The following is a 22,478-nucleotide window of genomic DNA, read 5'->3' on the forward strand; positions in this document are numbered from 1 at the left end:
CCCTTCGACAGAACTTGAGTAACTCAAGTTCTGTTGAAGGGTCATGAAGACTCGAAACGTCAACTCTTTTCTTCTCCGCCGATGCTGCCAGACCTGCTGAGTTTTCCCAGGTAATTCTGTTTTTGTTTTGGATTTCCAGCATCCGCAGTTTTTAACACTATTTAACAGCCTGATATACAATGAGAGCACTGATACTATTTACAGCACAGAATACCATTCTGTCAGTAATAAATTCAGCTTCAGTGACTATATGTATTTCATACAAAAGCCTTGAGGGTGGCTGCAAGAATTTATTCAAGTAGTTTTCTGAATGGACATACATATAGCTTGCTTTTAAAGTACAAGTTTTAATTGGTGACCAGATTTCTTTCTGTCCATCATAGATTTCCACATTTGTTATCAAAAACAATTTCTTCCATTGCTATTTTGAGTAAATGTATTTCCAAAGGCTTCCTGGAATGTTAACTTTGTGCAAAGATATGCCTAAATATCATGTTTTAAAGAATAAACTACTAATTGCTAGAATGCTGCAATTTAAGACAACCATTTAATAAAAAGACTTACCTGCAAACATTTTATCTATTTCCATTTTTGAAAACTGTGGAATTTACCCCAATTCAATCTCAATGTCACTGATTAATCCGCTAAGTGAAAAACTTCTAATTTAAAATTTTCAGACTGCAAACGTACGTATGTTTTAAAATGTTCAGCTTTTAAAAACAGAATCCAGAACAGTTGCATTACATTCAAGCTTCAACTCCAGTGAAAATATCTCAAGTCTTTTAATTTGCAGCTTGGTGCTAATTACAAATTTAAAAACTAGTGCAAATTTGCATTTTTAAACACATATAACCAAACATTAAAAATACTTGTCTGCTTTTGTACTGTCACAGATTCTTCCGTGCCAGTTTTAGTACAATCAATATAGAAAGTTGGTAATGGACCATAAATTTAATAAGCCCATTTTTAAAACTACAATTACTAAAATGAACCAGTGCTATTGAGATGAATCAGAAGTTACTTAAGCCAAGTTTGCTTCAAAGAAACTGTAGAAAACTTCAAATACTGAATTGTAAGGTTCATTATCAAAACTGTATTGCTCCAAGTTTTAAATGCTGTGTGCATAAGCGGAAGGAAGGTAAAGAAACTGCAGTACTTGCACCCCAAGTTGGATAATGGTCAAGTTACAGCAAGAAGGGTGCAATTTTCCCACCCTAAAGAGAGTATTAACCATGAAGTCAGAAGCTTAATGAGGTGAAGACGAACAAGGGAAGTGAGGAAAAGCAGTACAGAAAGACAGAAGAGGTGGATAGAGCTACAGAAGTATTTATTAGGCATGCTACAGCAAGCGAACAGAGTACACAGGGAAGAAAAATCAAAGTCAACACAACCATCAAACATCCCAATTTTGTTAGAAAATTAATTTTAATTGTGCCTCTTTCAAACTATACTGAGATTTACATTGCTAGAGATCAAGATGTAAAAACGTAACTAATATAGAAAATATATATGACCTTTTTTGCTACATAGTCCAGAGATTCTATGTATATGATTTATGCTAATACATAGATCTGAAAAGTTCCTGGCCATTAAACTACTTAAATTTGACAACACTTGTAATTGTTGGACTTTCTTCAAGTGATGAACTCTACTCATACAATTCCTCTTATTTGAAGATACAGAACTGTTTATATTAAAGTCTGTTTCTGTTCAAATACAAAATATCTTGAAGAGGTTTATTAAAACTGAATATTACAATGCAAGGTAAATTAAGACTAAAGGCACATAAACTTTGGTCCCACCTGGTTGTCCATTCTAGAAAACTGCCACAAAACTATTCTTTCTGCTCCTTATTTTGAAGCATTTTTCTTTTGCCTTTCTATGACACATGCACCAATTTCATTAACTAACTAGACTTGACTGCACATGCTCAAAAATCCACAGCCATTTCAGTCCTTAAATTACAAACTAAAGATGGTAATAGAAATGCACATAAGCAATTTGCAATGTCAACTCCAAACATCTACAAAATGTATACTCAGCAACAAGCAAGACTGTAACTTAGTGCTAACATTTACACAATACTTCCAACTATTACTTAAATTCTCCAACCATGTGCCCAAAAGAAGGCCCCAGCTTCACTTTCATAGTATATTCACTTGTATTAATAGAAGTTTTTCAACTTTTAAGGCACATTTCTCTTCAGATTTTTCTACTAAATAAAAAGACACAGAGATTATTCAAATCCCCCAAAACTAAAATTGAATGAAATCTCTGGAAAAAAAAAACTTCAACATAAGAATGTTCTGAATTTTCATCCCAACCAGCAGCTGAATGAATTTCCTCTGCCCCTTCTAATGATTGCTCATCCTCCAAATTTTAGTATCACAAATGTATATATGAAGGAATGACAATAGCTGGAATTGCTAAACTCTGGTCCCACCTTCCTGAAACAAGTCTACAAATAACCACAAAATCAAAATCAAATAATTAAACTGTAAGCTCTCTCTGGGCATTTTCAGATAGTTGATTTGGAGAAGGAGACTCTCAGATGGTGGTTTTCGCCAAGGTCATAGTTGTGAAGATCAATCAGTGCCTGGATGGCTTCCTCCACAGAACACATTTGCAGCAGCGCCATTTTGTGATCTCTTCTGGAACAAAAGTATGGAATTAGGCAAGTGTGCTAAAATGGGAAAAACTATGGCTACATTTGCTTGTTTGAGCAATACCATTCACTTTATTTAGTGCATTACAAATCAGTAAATCATGATCTTAAACCCTCATAAGAATAATCTATTTGAACCTCAGACACAACTGATCGGATTAAATGTGTAAAATATTTTGAAGCCTGAGTCTAAATAATTTTAATGTGTATTCTAAATTGTATGCTAGTTTTCTAACTTTAAAATGGATCCTCTTTTCCCTCAAGAATACAATTAGCCATGTCTTAACTATGCAGAGAATTCCATTCACCTAAATTGCTCTGTGTAAAGACATTTCTCCTAGACTCCTCACTAAGGATTTTATGACGCCATGTCATTGGCCCCTGAGCCAGAGGAAATTATTTCTTCCCTACTCTATATCTAAACCTTTCAGAAATGCAAAATCCACTAGTAAATCTCTTCTTAATCTTCTCTGCTGAGTGGGAATAGTCCCAGCATTTTGACATTGTTGAAGATACATTCGCTGTCAGGGAGTTCCAGGTTTTTAACCCAGTGACAATGAAGGAAGGGCAATGGTGCGTGGCTTGGAGGGGAACTTGAAGGCATCTCTCAAGCGTATGCTGCTCTTGCTCTTCTAGATGGTAATGGTCGTAGTTTCGAAGCTGCTGTCAAAGGAGGCTTGGCATATTGCTGCAGTGCACCTTGTAAAATGGTGCACTGTGAGGTGGTGGTGGTGGAGGGAGTGAATGTTTAAGATGGTGGCTGGGGCACTGATTAAGAGGGCCGCGTTTGCCTTGAATGGTATTGATCTTCTCCAATGTTCTTAAAGTTGCACTTATCCAGGTAAGTGAAGTGCATTCCATCAGTCTGCTGACTTGTGTCTTATTAACGGTGGACAGAGTTTGGAAGTCAGTGAATTATTCACTGCAGAATTTCCAGCCTCTGACTTGTTATTATAGCCCAGTGTTTTTATGGCTGGTCCAGTTAAGTTTCTGGTTAATGGTAGCTCCCTAGGATGCTGATGGCGAGGGACTCAGTGGTGGTAATGTCGCTAACTTTCAAGGAGAAATGGTTAGATTTTCTCTTGTTAGAGATGGTCTGGCACTTAAGTGACGCGATTGTTACATGCCACTTATCAGCTCAAGCCTGAATGTTATCCAGTTCTTGGTGCACATGGAAGCGGATTGCTTCAGTGTCTGCGGAGCTGTGAATGGTATTGAACACTGTGCAATCATCAGCAAACATCCCATTTCTGACATTCTGATGTAGGGAAGGTCATTGGTGAAGCAGCAGTTAGGAAGAGGGGTGCTCAGAGATGTCCCAAAGGAGGAAAATTCTGAATGGGTCACACAAAGTAACCTTGGCGCAATATACAGTGGCAGAAATAAGAAAGCTTACGCTTTTCCTCTTAGCCACAGATGATGCCTGTTGTGAACGGAGAAGGAAAGTGCCTTTGCAAATGAGGAAGAAGCAAAAATTCCCTTAGTAGGTATTGATCTGTATGTCAGCATATGTGAACTCAGATAAATACTTGAAGCATATACGAAGCATTAATCTTAGAATAAAGATGCTACAATTATACATTTTAAAAAAGGCAGTGCCTAGTCAACTTGTTAGTACTTAGCTATGATTTTGTCCACTTCAATCCACTTAACGTGTTTTTACTGAGGAGCATCTAAATAAAAATTAAATGTAAATGGGATTTTACTACACAGTACCTCAAAAGCTTAGGCGAAGTCCTGTCTTCACATTGAGAGTACCCTCCGCCATGTGTGACACTACCACCGTGCTGAGTGGGATAGATTTCAAACAGATCTTGTAACTCAAGACTGGGAAACCATGAGGCCTTGTGGGTCATTGGCAGAATTGTACTTAATCACAATCTGTGACCTCAAGACCCAACATATCCCCCACTCTACAATTACCAAGCCAGGGGATCAACCCTGGTTCAATGAAGAATGCAGGAGGACATGCCAGGAGCAGTGCCAAGCTTACCTAAAAATGAGGTGTCAACCTGGGGAAGCTACAACACAGGACTTTTTGCATGCCAAACAGCATAAGCAGCTGGTGATAGACAGAGCTAAGCAATTCCACAACCAAAGGATCAGATCTAAGATCTGCAGTCCTGCCACATCCAGTTACAAATGGTAATGGGGCAATTAAGCAACACACTGGAGGAGAAGGCTCCACAAATCTCAATCCATCTCCATCCTCAATGATGGGGGAGCCCAGTACATCAGTGCAAAAGATAAGACTGAAGCATTTGCAACAACCTTCAGCCAGAAATACCAAGTAGATGATCCATCTCGGCCTCCTCCTCCTCCTTGGGAGATCCACGGCATCATAGATGTCTGTCTTCAACCAATTCAATTCACTCCAAGTGATAGCAAGAAATGGATGAAGGCACTGGATACTGCAAAGGCTATGGGCCCTGAAAACATTTCAATAGTACTGAAGACCTGGTTCTCTGGAACTTGCTGCGCCCCTAGCCAAGCTGTTCCAGCACAGCTGCAACACTGGCATCTACCCGGAAAGTTGCCCAGGTATCTCCTGTACACAAAAAGCAGGACAAATCCAGCCCAGCTATTTACCGGCCCATCAGCCTACTCTTGATCATCAGTAAAGTGATGGAAGGGGTCATCAACAGTGCTGTCAAATGGCACTTGCTTACCAATAACCTGCTCACTGATGCTCAGTTTGGCTTGCACCAGGGCCACTTAGCTCTTGACCTCATTACAGCCTTAGTTCAAACATGGACAAAGAGCTGAATTCCAGTGGTGAAGTTAGAATGACTGCCCTTGACATCAAGGCAGCATTTGACAGGGTGTGGCATCAAGGAGCTCTAGCAAAATTGGAGTCAATGGGAATCTGAGGGAAAACTCTCCGCAGGTTGGAGTCATACCTAGCACAAAGGGAGATGGTTGTGGTTGTTGGAGGTCAGTCATCTCAGCTCCAGGACATCGCTGCAGGAGTTCCTCAGGGTAGTGTCCTCGACCCAACCATCTTCAGCTGCTTCAATGACCTCCCTTCAATCATAAGGTCAGAAGCATTGGCTTCACTGATTATTGCAAAATGTTCAGCACCATTCATGACTCCTCAGATACTGAAGCAGTCCATACCCAAATGCAGCAAGACCTGGACAATATCCAGGATTTGGTTGACAAGTGGCATGTAACATTCATGCCACACAAGTGCCAGGCAATGACAATCCCCAACAAGAGAGAATCTAACCAAAGCCCCTAGACATTCAAAGGTATTATGGCTGAATCGCTCACAATCAACATTCTGGGGATTATCACTGACCAGAAACTGAACTAGCCATATAAAAACTGTGGCTACAAGAGCAAGTCAGAGGCTAGGAATCCTGCAGCGAGTGACTCATTTCTTGACTCCCCAAAGCCTGTCCACCATCTTACAAGGCAGGAGTGTGATGGAATATTCTCCCCTTGCCTGAAGGAGTGCAGCTCCAACACCACTCAAGAAGTTTGACACCATCCAGGAGAAAGCAACCCGTTTGATTGACACCACATCCACAAACATTCACTCCATCCACCACTGACGCACAGTGGCATCAGTGTGTACCATCTACGAGATGCAGGAACTCACCAAGGCTCTTTAGACAGCACCTTCCAAACCCAGGATCACTACTATCTGTAATGACATGGGCAGCAGACACATGGGAACACCAACACGCGGAAGTTCCTCTCCAAGCCACTAACCATCCTGACTTGGAAATATATCACATTCCTTCACTGCCGTTGGGTCAAAATCCTGGAACTCCCTCCTTAACAGCACTGTGGGTGTACCTACACCACATAGACTGCAGTGGTTGAAGAAGGTGGCTCAGTACCGCCTTCTCTAGAGCAATTAGGGATGGGCAAAAAATGCTGGCCTAGCCAGCGACACCCACATCCCGTGAATGAATTTAAAAAACGTCGCTTTCATATTCTTGGAGAGCGCTCACAACTTGACCCATGTCGGAAGCCGGTAGCGCAAGTTGCGCGAAGGTTAGTAGTGGGTGGAGGGGCGCCAGGTGGAAGGCAGGAGTGAGGCTGGATTTGAGGGGCAGGGAAGCTGTCCAGGTGCCCTTTGAATATGGCAACAGGGCCTTTAACCCCATGAGGCAACGGCCCCATCATGAGAATCACTGTGCTCTGAACGGATTCATAAGTAATGAGCTGACCAGCAAAGGAGCACACGTAGTTAGCTGTCCCCCAGCGAAAAACATATTGACATCCACTCCCTCCACCAAACTCAGGTTTCAGAATGGAAGATTCTGCCCAAAGTTTTCGGCCAATGACCTTTCTTCAGAACTGGAAAAGGCTGATGTAATAAGTTTTGAGCAAGAGATGGGTGGGACAAGGACAAAGGAAGATCAATGGTATTGTTGAAGACAGGAAAGATTGAATGACAGAAAAATTAGTCTTACAGGGCCAAAGGGAATGATGATGGGGCATAAACAAAGAAACAAAAGATGTTCCCAGTGCAGATTTGTCACTGTCTCAAAGCATAAATAAAAGAAAAATCAAAACATGCAAAAAGTAAACATAAAGGTAGGGAAGTGTGTTTACGGTCTGAAATTATCTCAATGTTGAGATGAAAAATGCCTAATCGAAAGGTGAGGTACTGTTCCTTAAGCTTACATTGAGCTTCACTGCAACATTGCAAAAGGCCTAGGACAGAGATGTCAGCTTGAGAGCAACGTGGAAAGTTAAAATGACAGGCCCTCAGAAGCTTAGGGCCATGTTTGCGGTCCGGAGATATTCTGCAAAGCAGTCACCCAATCTGCATTTGGTCCCATCAACATAGAGGAGAAAACATTGTGAGCAGGGAATAAATTATACTAAATTGAAATAAGTACAAGTTGCTGCTTCACTTAGGAGTGTTTTGCACCTTGGACAGTGAAAACAGTGAATGTAAAAGGGCAGGTGTTACAGCTCCTATGTTTGTATGAATAGGTGCCATGGGAAGGGGACATGATGTTGGAAGCGACTGCAGAGTGGACAAGGGTTTTACAGAGGGAATAAGTCCTTCAGAATGCTAAAAGGCAAAGGTGGGGGGGTGCTGTGAAGATGTGTTTGGTGGTGCCGGATATGGTGGAAAATGATCCGTTGAACATGGAGGCTGATGGGGTGTAAGGTGAGGACAAGGGGAACCCTACCGGGGTTCTGGGAGAGAGGAGAAGGGGTGAGAGCAGAAGCATGGGAAATGTGGCGTGCACAGTCGAGGGATCTGTCAACCACAGTTGGGGGAATCCTCAGTTCTGGAAAAAACAAAGGCGCTTGTGGAGAGGGTTGCATCATCGGAACAGATGTGACGGAGGCAGAGGAAGTGGGAGAATGGAGTCCTTGCAGAATGTAGGTAGGAAGAGGTGTAGTCAAGGTAGCTGTAAGAACCAGTGGCTTATAGTGTATATTAGTTGACAACCTTTTGACAGAAATGGACACAGAGAAGTTAGGGAAGGGAAGGGAAGAGTCAAAGAACAGCCATGTGAAACTGAGGGCAGAGTGGAAGTTGGAAGCAAAGTTGATTCAGTTTTCCAATTAAGGATGAGAGCAGGGCACACCACCAATACAGTTATCAATGTACAGGAAAAAGAGTTGAGGGAGCCCACCTCCCCACTACTGAGTAGGACTGGAATAAGCAATGTTCTACATGTCCCATAAAAAATACAGGCATAACTAGGACCCATATAAGTACTCATAGCAATACCTTTTATTTGGAGGATGAGGTGAGTTAAGGGAGAGATTGCTCAATGACAGAACAAGTTCAGACAGGCAGGGGAGGATGGAGGTGGTGTAGAGAGATTGGATGTCCATCATGAATGGAAACAGTGTGACATTGCTCAGCACATAATGGCAACTGTCCATGATGGAAGTAAAGCCAATGTTAATCAATTAGAAAAGTGCTTGCTGAAGTATGAACATACCAATTACATTCACAGAAAAAGACTTACTGAAAAAATTTAAAACCTTTCACTTTGCCACCAGTATTTGTAAAAAGTATCTTGAGATTATCTTCAGTAATCAAAGGTCTGGGAAAACACAATTAGGACATAATTAAAAGTTTTCTCCTACAAAAACTAGCTCAGTTAATTTCTTGATAAAACAGACCACTTATTGCATGCATTACACTCAAATGGATTACTTACGGAATATTTGAAAGGTGAAGAGTAGCAGAGGGAGGGAATATATTCTGGAAATTCTTTGATCCAGGTTTTTTGAAACGATGGAGTGGGGAATTGGTAAAATCTTTTGTCAATCCCTGGTCATCCAGGCCCTCTCGAGGTAGCTGTACTGTCTGGTGTTTGGACAGTGTGACACGGATAATCTTTCCATACATTTTCTGCCCATTCAAGTGGCTCATGGCTAACAAAAATTCAATTTTAACAAATTTTATAGGAACAGTGTATTTTCTAAGGACAAAAACTTATAGATTCTGGTCAAATGCATACAGAATCTTACCCAATTGTGCCTGGTTGACATCAGTCATTTGCACAAGAGCACTGTCTTTTTTATTGTACAAAATCTTCACACGCTGCACATCACCATAAACACCTTTTGCAGAGTGGAAGAGTGAAGAAAAATAAAAGTTATGCATGAAATTTGGCAAACTAATAAAGTTACTTATAGATCAATGAAACATTCAGATCAGACATCAACGTGAACGAGTTTTGACATCCAAAATGAATACAACAAATCAAGATTTAGCATAGTGATTATCTGAAGAGAAAAATCCTGGTAAAATCCCTCAAAGCTAATGTGAAGTGATACTAAAGAACATGCAAAATAATTTTTAGCATGCATTACTATAAATAAAATAGCATCTATGGAGAGAATTACAGCAAAAGAAAAAGTAGCAGAAGATTATCTACTTATCTATGAGCCGAATTGCTAGCTACAAATAAGAATTAAGGTGAAAACTTTTAAATCAATAATAAAAAGTATAGTGCTAACGATAACATACCGAAGAGGGTAAACAGACTTTGGGGCGTAACCATCTTTAGAAGGAGAGAAGAGCAAGCAGCGTAAGACAGGAAGAGAGAAGAATCGAGGAAGAGCGGAGATGAACAGATCATCCATAACGAAGGGTGGTTCCCGTAGAATGGTGAGGTGGTCATGGATCATGGTTCAAGGCAGTTAATTGGGGCAAGTTGGTCCGAGGAACATTTGTTCAAGCACATAAGCATGAACACAAGGAAAGAGGTAGGGGTGGGACAGAAAGAGGATTGGTATTGGGGAGGGTTGGGAAATGTGAAATAAACACACAGGGTAAGAAAGAGGGATGGGATGGGTAGGGGTGGAGCAATGCAGAAGTAAACAAGGAGAGGGAAACAAAACAAAAATAAATATATAGGTCAGTACACAGGAAATGCAGGAATTTGGTCAGAAAATGGCTGGTTCATGTACTTTACAAGAAAATAGTGTTGAATGTAGTCACCCAAGACCAAAAAAAAACATGGGCAAAATACATTTATAATCAAAGAATTACAATACTTTATATTAAATGAGAAAGTAAAAACACAAATCATGCACAAAAAAAACCTTGAACTTGGAAGTTAACTGCATAGTCATGGTGAGGTATGAAATGCAGGCAAATAAATATCAGAGAGGCACTCGAATTCAACCATTACACTTAACAGCATGCATAAGTACAGCACGAGGAAAATTATCAAATGTTACCAAATAGCTTTCCACCATTTAAATCTTTACAGAAGTTAATTTGAATTTTATAAATGAAAACAGAACCTTGGGCAACTTCTGTGAAGTGCTCAGATACAAGCCACATTTCATACCAGCTTTTGCTAAAGCCAAAATGAAAATAGAATATAAGTAGATCATTTGAGGACAAAAGCCCAAGAACCAGCGTTTTATATAATACAAAGATTTGCACAGTGCAAGAACACGTTTAGCTATAACATAACCAAGGTTTGCAAGGGAAAAAAAAAACTACAAAGAGTGGGAAAAGTGTCTCATCAAATTCTTTGGCGAGGACCTTTAAGGGAAAGGCATCAAAGCAAAGTTTACATGAAGCAAGATTTCATTGCAAACATATGTAAGCGTAACAATAACTGAACAGTAAGACTACACAATTTTATAGCAAAGAATCAGGTTATTTGGCCTACACCAGTGTTGACATGCAACGTAACCCTCCTCTCAAACTTTCTTCATTTCAATGTATTCTTCTATTCCATTCTACATCATGTACTTTGATGCTTAAGTAGAAGCTATATATGGCAATCACCTCAACTACCCCATGTGGCAGGCGTACCACATTCTCTCTAAGAAATTCCCTCCTGGATTCCTCATTGGATTTAGTGATTACATTTATGTCCCTTTGTTAGACTCCAACGTATTTGAAAGAATCTGTTTCTACCCTATTGAACCAGTTTATAACTTTAAATACTCCAATCACCTCCCCCATAGAGAAGAGGGCTAGATTGTTCAGTCTTTCTGGTTAGTTGTACACCTCAGTTCTAGTATCATCCTTGTAAATCTTTTTCATACTCTCTCAAGTGCTTCTGCAACCTTTTTGAAATATAGTTCTTCTCTCCATATTACAAGGATAGTACTCCCAAGTGTGCTTTGACTTCTCTGCTTTTGAATCTGATCCCCTAGAAATCAATCCGTGCTTTGCTTGTACTTCTTATGGAGTTGTGAATCCGTACGCCCCGGATGCCTTTGTGCCTTTAAACCATTTAGATACTCTATTTTCCAAGGAGTAGGTGACCTCCTTATTCTGCTTACCAAAATGCACTACCTCATATCAATATTTAAATTAACTTTCCATTTCCATACTCTTTTTATTTTCTCTTGGGATATGCGCATCACTGGCTTGTCCAGCATTTTTTGCCCATCCCTAATTGCCCTCGAGATAGTGGTGGTGAGCCACCATCTTCAACTGCTGCAGTCCCATCTGGTATGGGTACACCCACAGTGCTGTTAGGGAGCTCCAGGATTTTGACCCAGTGACAATGAAGCAACAGCAATATAGTTTTGAGTCAGAATGGTGTGTGGCTTAGGGGGAAAGCTGCAGGTGGCGCTGCTCCCATGTGTTTGCTGTCCATGACCTAGGTGGTGGGGGTGGCAAGTTTGGAAAGTGCTGTCAAGCTGCTGCAGTACATCTTGTAAATGGTACTACTGTTGCCATTGTGCGCCGGTGGTGGAGGGATTGAACGTTTAAAATTGCGGATGGAGTGCCAATCAAGTAGGCTGCTTTGTCTTAGATGGTCTCAAGCCTTTTTAGGTTTGTTAGAGCTGCACCTGTCCAGCTAAGTGGAGTGGATTCTACCACACTGCTGACTTGTGCCTTGTTGATGGTGGACAGACTTTGGGAAGTCAGGCGAGTTACTCGCTGCAGAATTCTCAGCTTCTAACCCGTTCTTGTAGCCCAGACTAATATGGTTGGTTCAGTTAGGTTTCTGGCCAATGGTAACCCGAGTGGCGGTAATGCTGTTGAATGCCAATGGTTAGATTCTCTCTTGCTGGAGATGATCATTGCCTGGCACTTGTGTGGTGAGAATGTTACATGCACTTTTCAGCCCAAACATGAATGATATCCAGGTCTTGATGCATATGGACAAAGAAAGCTTCAGTATGAGGAGTTGCAAATGATACAGAATGCTGCAATCATCAGTGAACTTATGTTGGAGGGAAGGTCATTGGTGAATCAACTGAAGATGGTAGGGCCTAGAGCATTACCCTGAGGAACTCATGCTGAGATGATTGGCCTCCATCAACCACAACCATCTTCCCTTGTGCTAGGTTAGACTCTTTTGTGGACAGGAGATAACTAGGTATTCTTCCACAATGTTGGGTAGATGTCAGTGTTGCAGTTGTACTGCAATAGCTTGGCTAATGCATGGCCAGTTCCAGAGGACAAGTCTTCAATACAACATCTGGGATGTTTTCAGTGCCCATAGCCTTTGCTGTACCCAGTGCCTACAGCCGTTTCTTGACATCACATGGAGTGAAATGAATTGGTTGAAAACTGGCACACATGATGAGGCCTCAGGAGGCCAAGATGGGTCATTCACTTAGCACTTGGCAGATGATGGTTGCAAATGCTTCAGCGTCACCTTCTGAACTGACTGCTTCGCCATCATTGAGGGTGAGGCTATTTTTGGAACCTGCTTGTACCATCAGCTGTTTAATTGCCCATCACCATTCATGACAGGATGTGATAGAACTGCTAAGTTTTCATCTGATCCACTGGCTGTGGCGTCACTTAACTCTCTCAATGACATGCTGCTTCTGCAACCTGCTCCAAGCTGTAGGGCTTCTGCGTAATGTACATGTAGTCCTACGCTGTATTGACATCAGGTTGGAATTTCATTTTAAATGTGCATGGTACTGTTCCTGGCATGCTCTCCAACACTCCTCAATGAACCAGGGTTGGTCCACTGGCTTGATGGTAATGATAGTGAGGGATAAGCCAGGACAAGGATGCCTAGTTCTGACACCTTAAGGTTGCCTGGTTTTGAGCTGCTAGATCTATTTTCCATTCAGCACAGTGGTACTGTCACACAACACAATTGAGGGTACCCTCAATTTGAAGACGGGCCTTTATTTCCATAATTCATTTCACTTCTACCAATGCTCTCAAGGACAGATGCATGTGACAGGTAGATTGGTTAAAGATTGCTAAATGAATGTTTCCCACTTGTTGGTTCTCTCACCACCTGATGCATGCCCAGTCTTGCAGAAACATTTTTCAGGACTTGGTCAGCAGTGATGTTTCTGAGCCACTCTTGATGGGTGGGGGCACTTCAGTGTTCATCAGAGTACATTCTGTGTTTTTGCTACCCTCAATGCTTCTTCCAGATGATGTTTAAAATGGAGGAGCACTGGTTCATCAGCTGAGGGTGGGTGGTAGGCGGCAATCAGCAGAACATTTCTTTATCTGCATTTAACGTGATGCCATGAGGCATCCTGGGGTCTGGAGTCAATGTTGAGGACTTCCTTAACTACTCACGCCAGGCTATCTACCAAGTGTGCCGCCACCATTGATAGATCTGTCCAAGTGGAGGAACAGGACAAAGATAGGGATGGTGACACGCAGTCTGGGACATTGGCTAAAAAGTATGATTTGGTCAATATGGCTATACCAGTGGTCTGTGGGACAGCTCTCCCAGTTTTGGTGCAAGTCCTCAGATATTAGTGAGGAGGACTTTGCAGGGTCAACTGGGCAGAGCGTATCTTAAGGTAGTGTAATGATTAAAATGGTGGTTTGATATAGCTGAATGGCCCACTAGGCCATTTCAGATGGCAGTTAAGAGTCGATCACATTGTGGTGGATCTAGAGTCACATGTAGGCCAGAACGTGCAGGACGACAGATTTTCTCCCTGAAGGGTGTTATTGAACCAGATGGATTTTTATAACAACCCAGTAGTTTCATGATCATTAGTAATGAGACTAGCATTCTGCATATTTGCTCAAGTCTTCTTGTGTTGCTAAAAAGGCAATGAACAGATAACATTTCACTCTACACTCAATCCAAACCCTAGAATTTATGACTTACTAACTCGTCAACTTCATTAATTTTAGAATTACTAATCTATACAGCACAAGTTAGATTAGAAAGTAAAAGCCCAGGCACCCTCAATATATATACACAAAGGGTGGGGCATTTCTCCAAAACAATAACTTGTACTGTGGCAGAAATTAATATCACTCAGGAAATGGGGCCTAAAATCCCCCCATTATATTCTAAATCATTATTTTGCACCTGTACTTTTGCGATTGCTAATAACATTTGCAATCACCATGCATTAATTTGATCATATAAATTTTGTTTCTACACTTATGGGAAATTTAGTTAGTGGACATTGAAATACAAACATGGACACAAATACAGACATGGACACAGAAAGTAACAAGACAATGAGTGAAGACGACAAACAAATGTTAGAAAAGTGAATGATACCAACTTGCTCTGCAAACAGAAGAAGAAAAGATGTGTAAAAAAACAAATAATTACCTCGTCATTTAGATTGCTAACCAGAAGCACACTGTGGTTGGCAGAAGCAACTCCAGACATTGCTACACGCCCTGCAGCTGCAGCAGCAGCTGCAGCAGCAGCACCGGGCATAGCCAATGGGCTCAGGGATCCTGGAACAGCTGCAACAAAGACCAAATATTTTAAAATAAACTAATACTAATTTCAGCCAGAAGAAAACTCTCCATATAACAAAGGGTGCTCTGTTTTGACCAGAGATTTGGAGTAAATTTATTCAGCTAACAGTAGAATTATAAGTCCCATTTTTTGATTTTCCATATGTGCTGACTAAAGTGACTGCTGAGGTGCTACAGTTGGCCTCAGTGACCTCAAGTTAGGCAACAGAAAATTGGCAGGAACCACTAAGTGGTGGTTTATGTTGTTAGGTGCAAACTGGGTTTGGTTTGTCTCTAAAGCTCCTATAAGCAAATAAGACTGCCAACATTTATTATTGAAGATCATGCATGAGTAAAGGCCGCTCAGAGGAGATAGATGGTACCTGTGAAACTTCAGCTTACAATTAAGTTTCTGTTCCCAGTCATGGAGAGTTAATAAAAATGGATGGCAAGAAAAGACATCAGAGTGGATAATTATCAAAAATTAAATCGACTGGTGACACTGGGACTGCACATAGATTCCTCAAAAACACTCCAATTTCTTTGCTTGTAGAGACAATATGGTCAACATAAACAAACAAGAGCAGCTATGAGTAGAATCAGGTGAGAAAGAAAAATCAACGGCAAAGAAGCTCAACTTGTTCCAAACAAGACAACTACTGTCACTTAATCAGCATTTTTTCTCCGCTGCTCAGCATCCGCATTCAAGGTGCTATAGTTCCTAGCAATTAAGGTGCTGGACAAAACTTCAGTATTGAAATTTCCTTAGTTAAATAAGCTGTATTAATAGTTGGAATTAAAAAAATTGCTCAACTGCAGGCAGAATTTTAGCAATGCTTTGTTTTAAAAGTTTACCAAGACGGCATTGCCAACTCTTGGTGTGATAATTGCTTCTGTATGACCAATCCATTCAGTAAGCTGGACATCATTTTGTTTACAGGTGTATGCAACGATGTTCTGCGTGCCCACATACTGTTCAATACAAAGATCTGAAGTTCCAATAACACTTATACAAAAGTGCATGATCCCACATCAAGTAAACAGGATATGGTTTTTCTTTTTCAATGTATCTAATCAGCATTTTGTCAGTCTTGCCTACACATGTTGCAGAAGAAACCTATATTTTAAATGTAGGCTTACTAATGTTACTCATGCAACTCTAACCTGCAGTCTGTGCAAAGCTTATTGAAGTTGGAAACCCAGATCCTCCACTGTATGGACCAGACATCATTCCCGCAGGGGTACCTAAGAAATGGAAGGCAACAAAAAAATTAACTCGATTTGCTTATGCACTCTACATAATTGTAAAATACCAAAAGCATGTCCATTGTCATTTAGAGATTGTAAATCGATACAAACAAGTAATACACAAAAGGTAGGTTTTAACTTGCCTAAATTAATTTCATATATACATAGAACTTCTCAAAGAGAGGGCAACTTGACCATATAAGGTTATACCTTAAATATACATTTCATCATGAGCCTCAATTTGACATCTTCCCAGAAACACATCTAATTGCCTCACACCCAATTATACCATTGGCTTTAATGGCCTTTCTTGGTAATATATTGCACAATTTAATGCCCTTATACAAGAAATGTTCATCAAACTTTAACTCTTAAACTTATTCTCTGGTATTTGGAGTCCTTCAAACACGGAATAACTTTTAATCAGTTGTTGAACCGCTCTCAACATGGTTTGTGTGTCCTGATCTCTCTCAATTTCACAAATAATTTTCTATCCAAAAAGATTGTCACAAATTTGAAATCTATTCAACCTAAATGCAACAAGTAGAATAACAAATGAATGACTGCACTATGAATCACCAATCTTTGTAATTGATTCTCACAAGGGACAGCAACAATGAGAATCTATTGTCACAAAAGCTGCCGATGCTGGAAATCTAAAATAAAAGAATTATTTCTAGAGTCCGTTGTGCAGCTGATTGAATTTTCAGAATGAGCTTGACAGCTTTTTATTAGGTGAGGTTATCCAGGGATATGAACCAAAGTTCGGCAAATGGCGTATGAGGTACAGATCAGGAACGATCTAACCGAATGGCAAAACAGTCTCAAAGATGTGAATAGTCTATTTCTCATATGCAGTTGATTCAAAGCGAATAAGTCTTGGGAGAATAATTTTATTTGAAATACTCTTCCATTGAATAAAATAACACAATATTCTGACATGGAAATTATCTTCTCTCAACAATGGCGATCCACATAAAACATTTTCAAACTGGTTGAGCAGCTCAAAACCAGGCATCCATCAGGCATTGTGGACCATCAACAGCAAAACTGTGTTCAACCACAATCTATAATCTCATATCTCTCACTCCACCATTACTATACAGTGAGGTGACCAATCCTGGTACACTGACCGTAGAATTTAGTCAATTTATAGTGCCTTTAATTTTCCTTTATTATGCAACAGATCTTTCACCTCCAATGTCAACGAAGAACAGATATGATTCCACAGACCATTCACTCCTGCCGAGAGGTGATCAACCCTGATTCAAAGATATGTGATGGAAAGCATGCCAGGAGCACCAGGCAGGCAGCTTCATGAAGCTGCAACGCAAGATTACACACATGCTAGCAGAAGCAGCATGCTAACAGCCAAAGCTAAGTGATCCAACAACTGATGGATCTGATAAAAGCATTGCAGTCCAGCCACGTTCATTTGTGAGCCACAGTGGAAAATTAGCAGCTAATCAGAGGCGGCAGTGGCCCCACAAACACTACCATCCTCAATAATGGGTGGAATCCAGATCTTCAGTGCAAAGTGTCATGGCCAGGAGAAAGAAAGAGAGAGAGAGAGGGGGGGGAGATTTTAAATGCTTCCCCTTTTTCCCTCTCACGTGATTGCAACAGGTCCTTTTTTTTTTAAAAATGGATATACTTGCCAAGTCACTGAGTGTTTAACCGTTTACACGCTGTAATTATAAAAGAACTAATTGGACAGGTTTTCTTGAGATCAAAGGAAGAGGTTAGCTTCATTACACTTAAACCAATCTAAGGAAAACAATAAAATAAACTGACTTTCATGCACACGGACTCAAAGTCCACACACACCAATAGATTCGAGTGGGGAAGATTTGTCAGCTCAGAGTCCAGAGAAATAAAAGGGGTATATTATTTGTGCTGGCTTCAAGCTCAATTCGAAGGCTGTCTTATGACTTTCCTTTGGTGGCCTCGATGATTCGAATTAACGATATATTCTGTTGATTTGGCTATTCTCCTGCAAACAGTAGCATTGAGTTGAATTCATTTACGAAGTCTCTGCCTGCAGCCGGGGTGTCCCTGCATGGTCATGGTCAGCAAACAGGGATCGAAGCTGGCAAGGTAGGTTGGAGAGAGAGGAAGGAGACACACCACTTGGTGGTTCTTCCTTCAGTGTCTCCACTGCTTGCCCTTACTGCAGAGAAAGCAGAAATTTAAACACACAAAGGGTGGACCTGTCACATGGCTATCACCCAGTGATTCAAACATTACTAATATATTTCTCCTTGTAACTTTGGGAAACCTCTTTCTTAGCCAGTGTCCATCGGTCAAGTGATTGGATTTGGCATATGCCCATTGGAGTTTAATGAGCTCATGTGTGGGAACCCTCTGCTGAATGCCCCAGGTGATTGCTTTGATGCCTTGCTAATGAGAACAGGGTATGTGGCTCATTCATATTCTCCTAAAGCCATTGTCCTTGGTGGGTTTTTGCAGATGGAGTGCTTCTCCATCTCAGTGGGCTGCAATGTGGAGAGTACAGTGATGCAAATTGGGTAGCCATGTTTGCTGCGAGCTCACGCCACACTTTTAGTCTGTGTTTTAAAAAGGCTCCATTTTTGAAGGTTTAGCTTGTCTCGCCAGCTGGTGAAATAAAAATCATTTGACATAAAGCACATTTCCGTGACAAAAGACAAAGCTGAAGCAATTGCAACCATCTTCAGCTAGATATGCTTAAATGGGTAAACCATTTGGGCCTCCATCTGAGTACCCCACCACCATAGATGCCAGTTTTCAGCCAATTTGATTCACTGCACATGATATGAAGAAATGGCTGAAGGCACTGGGTATAGCAAAGGCTATGAACCCAGACAACATCCTGGCTGTAATATTGAAGACTTGTGTTCCAGAGGTAGCAATGCCAATAGCCAACCTGCTCCAGTACTGTTAGAGCACTGGCATCTATCTGGCAATGTAGAAAATTGCTTAGATATCCCCTATCCACAAAAAAGGGCAAATCAGCGTTGTCTATTCTCAATCATCAAAGTGACAGAAGGTGTCGCCAACGGTGCTGTCAAGCAGCAATTACAAAGCAACAACTTGCTTATCAATGCTTAGCTTAGATTTTACTTGGGCCTCTCAGATCCAAACCTCATTATGTACTTCAACCAAACATGGACAAAAGAGCTGAATTCCACGTGAGGTGAGATTAACTGCCCTTGACATCAAGGCAACATTTGACCAAAAGTAGCACCAAAGAGCCCTAGCAAAGCTGAAGTCAACAGGAATCGGGGAGAACTCTCCACTGGTTGGAGTCATAAGGAAGATGGTTGTGGTTGTTGGGGGTCGATCTTCTCAGTACCAGGACATCAATGCACAAGTTCCTCAGGATAGTCAGCTTCATCAATGACCTTCCCATCAACATAAGGTCAGAAGTGGGGATGTTGCTAATGATTGCACAGAGTTCAGTACCATTCTCAAATTCCTCAGATACCGAAGGAATCCTTGCCTGCCTGCAGCAAGATCTGGACAACATTCAGGGTTAGGCTGAAGTGGCAAGTAACAGTTGTGCTACACAAGTGCCAGGCAGTGACCATTTCTAACAACAGAATTTAATTGTCTCCCCATGACATTCAATGGCATTACCATCACTGAATCCCCCACTGACATCCTGGGGGTTACCACTGACCAGAAACTGAACTGGACCAGCCACGTAAATACTGTGGCTACAAATACCGGTCAGAGGTTGGGAACTCTGGCAAGTATCTCACCTCCTGACTTCATAAGTCTGCCCACCATCTGCAAGGCACACGTCAGGAGTGTGATGGAATACTCTCCACTTGTCTGGATAACTGCAGCTCCAATATTCAAAAAGCGTGACACCCCATCCACCACCTTATGTATTCAACTCCTCCACAACTAGTGCACAGTGGCAGCAATGTGTATCATCTACAAAATCCACTGCAACAACACACCAAGGCTCTTTCAATAACGCTGTCCAAACCCACAAACTCTATCACCTAGAAAAACAAGGTTGGCAGAAATAAGGGAACACGATCACCTTAAGTTCACATCCGAGTCACACCCCACCTTGACTAAGAACCATACTGCCATTCCTTCAATGTCACTGGGTCAAATTCCTAGAACTCACATCCTGTGGATGTACCTGCACCACACGGGCTGCAAGAGATTCAAGGCAGCTCTGCTCAAGGGCAACTAGGCATGGGCAATAAATACTAGCTTTGTCAGCAACACTTACATCCCAAGAACTTATAAAAAAAAACCTCCTGCCTTCCAGGACTTGCTAGCAAAGCGAACATGCCTGCGTGTCAGAAAGCAACTCCATGTCAGTAACAGGGATTGCTCCTGATCACTAAATAGCTTGCAATTGCTTCCACACAGCCCAATCCCAGATTGTTTCACATACCCTTCCAGCTTACTATGCAACTGTCCGGGACAGTCCTTGCAGGCCAGTTAATTGAGAGATCTAGCCGAGATACTGACCATATCCTCAGTGCTATGTGCCTGAAATATCAAATATATCTCAGGGAAGATCACTTCCTTAAATTAAGTGCACTATGAACAAAAGTACTTAAGGCTACTATTATGGGTGGCCTGTTTCTATGCTGTAAGTACTGTGCAATCAGCCCCAACAGGTCCATGCTGGTGTTTATGCACCACACAAGCCTCCTATTCACTAGCCCCATTATCAAATCGTTTTAATCCTTTCTTCCTCATGTTTTTATCTAGCTTTCCCTTAAATGCATCAATGCTAATTCCTTCAACTATTTCTTCTGGGTGTGCTCCACATTCTAACCATTCTGAGTAAAGAAAAATTTCCTATTACTTTCTATTCTATCAAACACTTTCATAATCGATCTCTATCAGGTCACGTGGGTTTTCTTTCTTAGAAGACAGCCTCAACATGTTCAAATTTTCCTGATAGATATAATCTTTCAATTACAATATAATTCTAGTAAATCTTTATTGTACCTTCTCCAGGCGCCTCTATCCTTTCTATAATATGAAGATCAGAAATGCTCATAGTACCCCAGGTGTCTAACCAAGGTACTATACATGGTTGACGTAACATTTTGCTTTCAATTTAAACCTGCAAGAAAAACTCCAGTACTTCAATTAATTTTATTTTAAATGAATTTAATAAGCTGCAGCACTGCTTTTACTGACTCCCAGATCCACTGCTCCCCTACCTTATTTAGGCACTAGTTTCTAAGAAGTATGTGGCATCCTCATTCTTCTTAGCAAAATGTACTACATCACACTTTGTTTTAGTAGTTAATTTGTCAATTACACACCCATTCTGCAAATTTATTAATGTCTTCCTATATTTTAATGCATTCCTCCTCTTTAACCATGCCCCAATTTGGTGCTGTGCACAACTTTTGAAATTGTACTTCTGATACAAAGTCCAAATTATTTATTTAAATGGTGAACAGTGGTCCCTGCACTGGTCCTTGCATAACTTCACTTCCTAAGTAACTACCTTTAACTCCAAAGCTCTTTTTTTCTGGCCAGCTTGTTATCCATTCGTACTTGTCCTGATTCAATATACTGACCGTCACCAATTTTCCTTCTAAGTTACTACAAAATGTATTTCTAGAAGGGTTGCACCCGAGATCATTTATAAAGAATCAACCCAACATCGCACCCTTTTGTTCCATCCATTTGCATCAGCTTTATTATTATCTTTATCTAAATAGCAATTTCTGAGGAAAAAACTTGGTGAATAAACAGTTCTCAAGCCAACTTATGGAGCACTGTAACTTTAGACCAATCAGTTGGCATAAAGCTTGCAAAGATTCAGCGTCAAGCACACATAATGCAACACCCTCACATCATCAGCATATACAAGGCAACATGGCTTAATTCAATCTCCTTCGAAAAGTTAGCTAAAGGATGTAACAGAACAAGAAAGTGTTGAAATTCATCATTGTAACTTGCAAACCTCAACAATTCACACCATTTAACTGGAGTGCAAAAAATACATGTATGACTAGAAAAATTAATGTACATTTCCCAATGATTTCCAAAAATATATTCACAAAATTAAATAAATAAGGTTAGCTAAACATGGCAGGGCAGTCTGTGTGCTGTAACTTCAGCAGGTGGGAGTTTGGGGAGGGGATTGCAATCCCAGACAACTATATGTGGAGGAACATTGGCTCAAGACTTGTTTAACTGGAGTCCAAATTGCAGACATTGCGGGGCATCAGGAAGGGGCTGATCCTGATTGACTAATTCTAAAGTTCTACTTAACCTAAAGGATCAGTTAATGGTCAGGGACAGGAGGGTGTGACTGAGAGCCAGGCAGGTATTGGGATCCAGGATGTAGCGATAGGAGAAGCCTCAGCCCTTGACTTTGACTAATTGAAACGAGGTAATTTCTCCTGTGTGGATCTGATAAAAGGCTGCCGACCTGAAATATTAACTTTTTTTTCTGTTGTATGGAAAGAGCAATGG

General features: G+C 40.9%; 1 protein-coding gene across 3 annotated transcripts in view; it reads right to left on the reverse strand.

Annotated features, from left to right (window-relative positions):
* Window positions 1-1,406: 1,406 nt before the first annotated feature.
* Window positions 1,407-22,478, reverse strand: part of ptbp2a (polypyrimidine tract binding protein 2a) — an 81,974-nt gene continuing 60,902 nt past the window's right edge. Inside the window, exons 9-15 of one of the 3 annotated variants that reach the window (XM_041207932.1) lie at window positions 15,942-16,022; window positions 14,644-14,783; window positions 9,630-9,663; window positions 9,128-9,220; window positions 8,815-9,031; window positions 8,620-8,697; window positions 1,407-2,648 (exon numbers count right to left, since the gene is read on the reverse strand). In XM_041207932.1, coding sequence (XP_041063866.1) covers window positions 2,519-2,648; window positions 8,620-8,697; window positions 8,815-9,031; window positions 9,128-9,220; window positions 9,630-9,663; window positions 14,644-14,783; window positions 15,942-16,022 — 773 coding nt within the window. In that variant the 3' untranslated portion in view covers window positions 1,407-2,518. Of the gene's footprint in view, window positions 2,652-8,619; window positions 8,698-8,814; window positions 9,032-9,127; window positions 9,221-9,629; window positions 9,664-14,643; window positions 14,784-15,941; window positions 16,023-22,478 lie in introns of all 3 variants that reach the window. The other 2 variants (XM_041207931.1, XM_041207933.1) reach the window with 2 other exon arrangements.

This window comes from Carcharodon carcharias, chromosome 16 (assembly GCF_017639515.1).
Source record: "Carcharodon carcharias isolate sCarCar2 chromosome 16, sCarCar2.pri, whole genome shotgun sequence".
NCBI lineage: Eukaryota > Metazoa > Chordata > Chondrichthyes > Lamniformes > Lamnidae > Carcharodon > Carcharodon carcharias.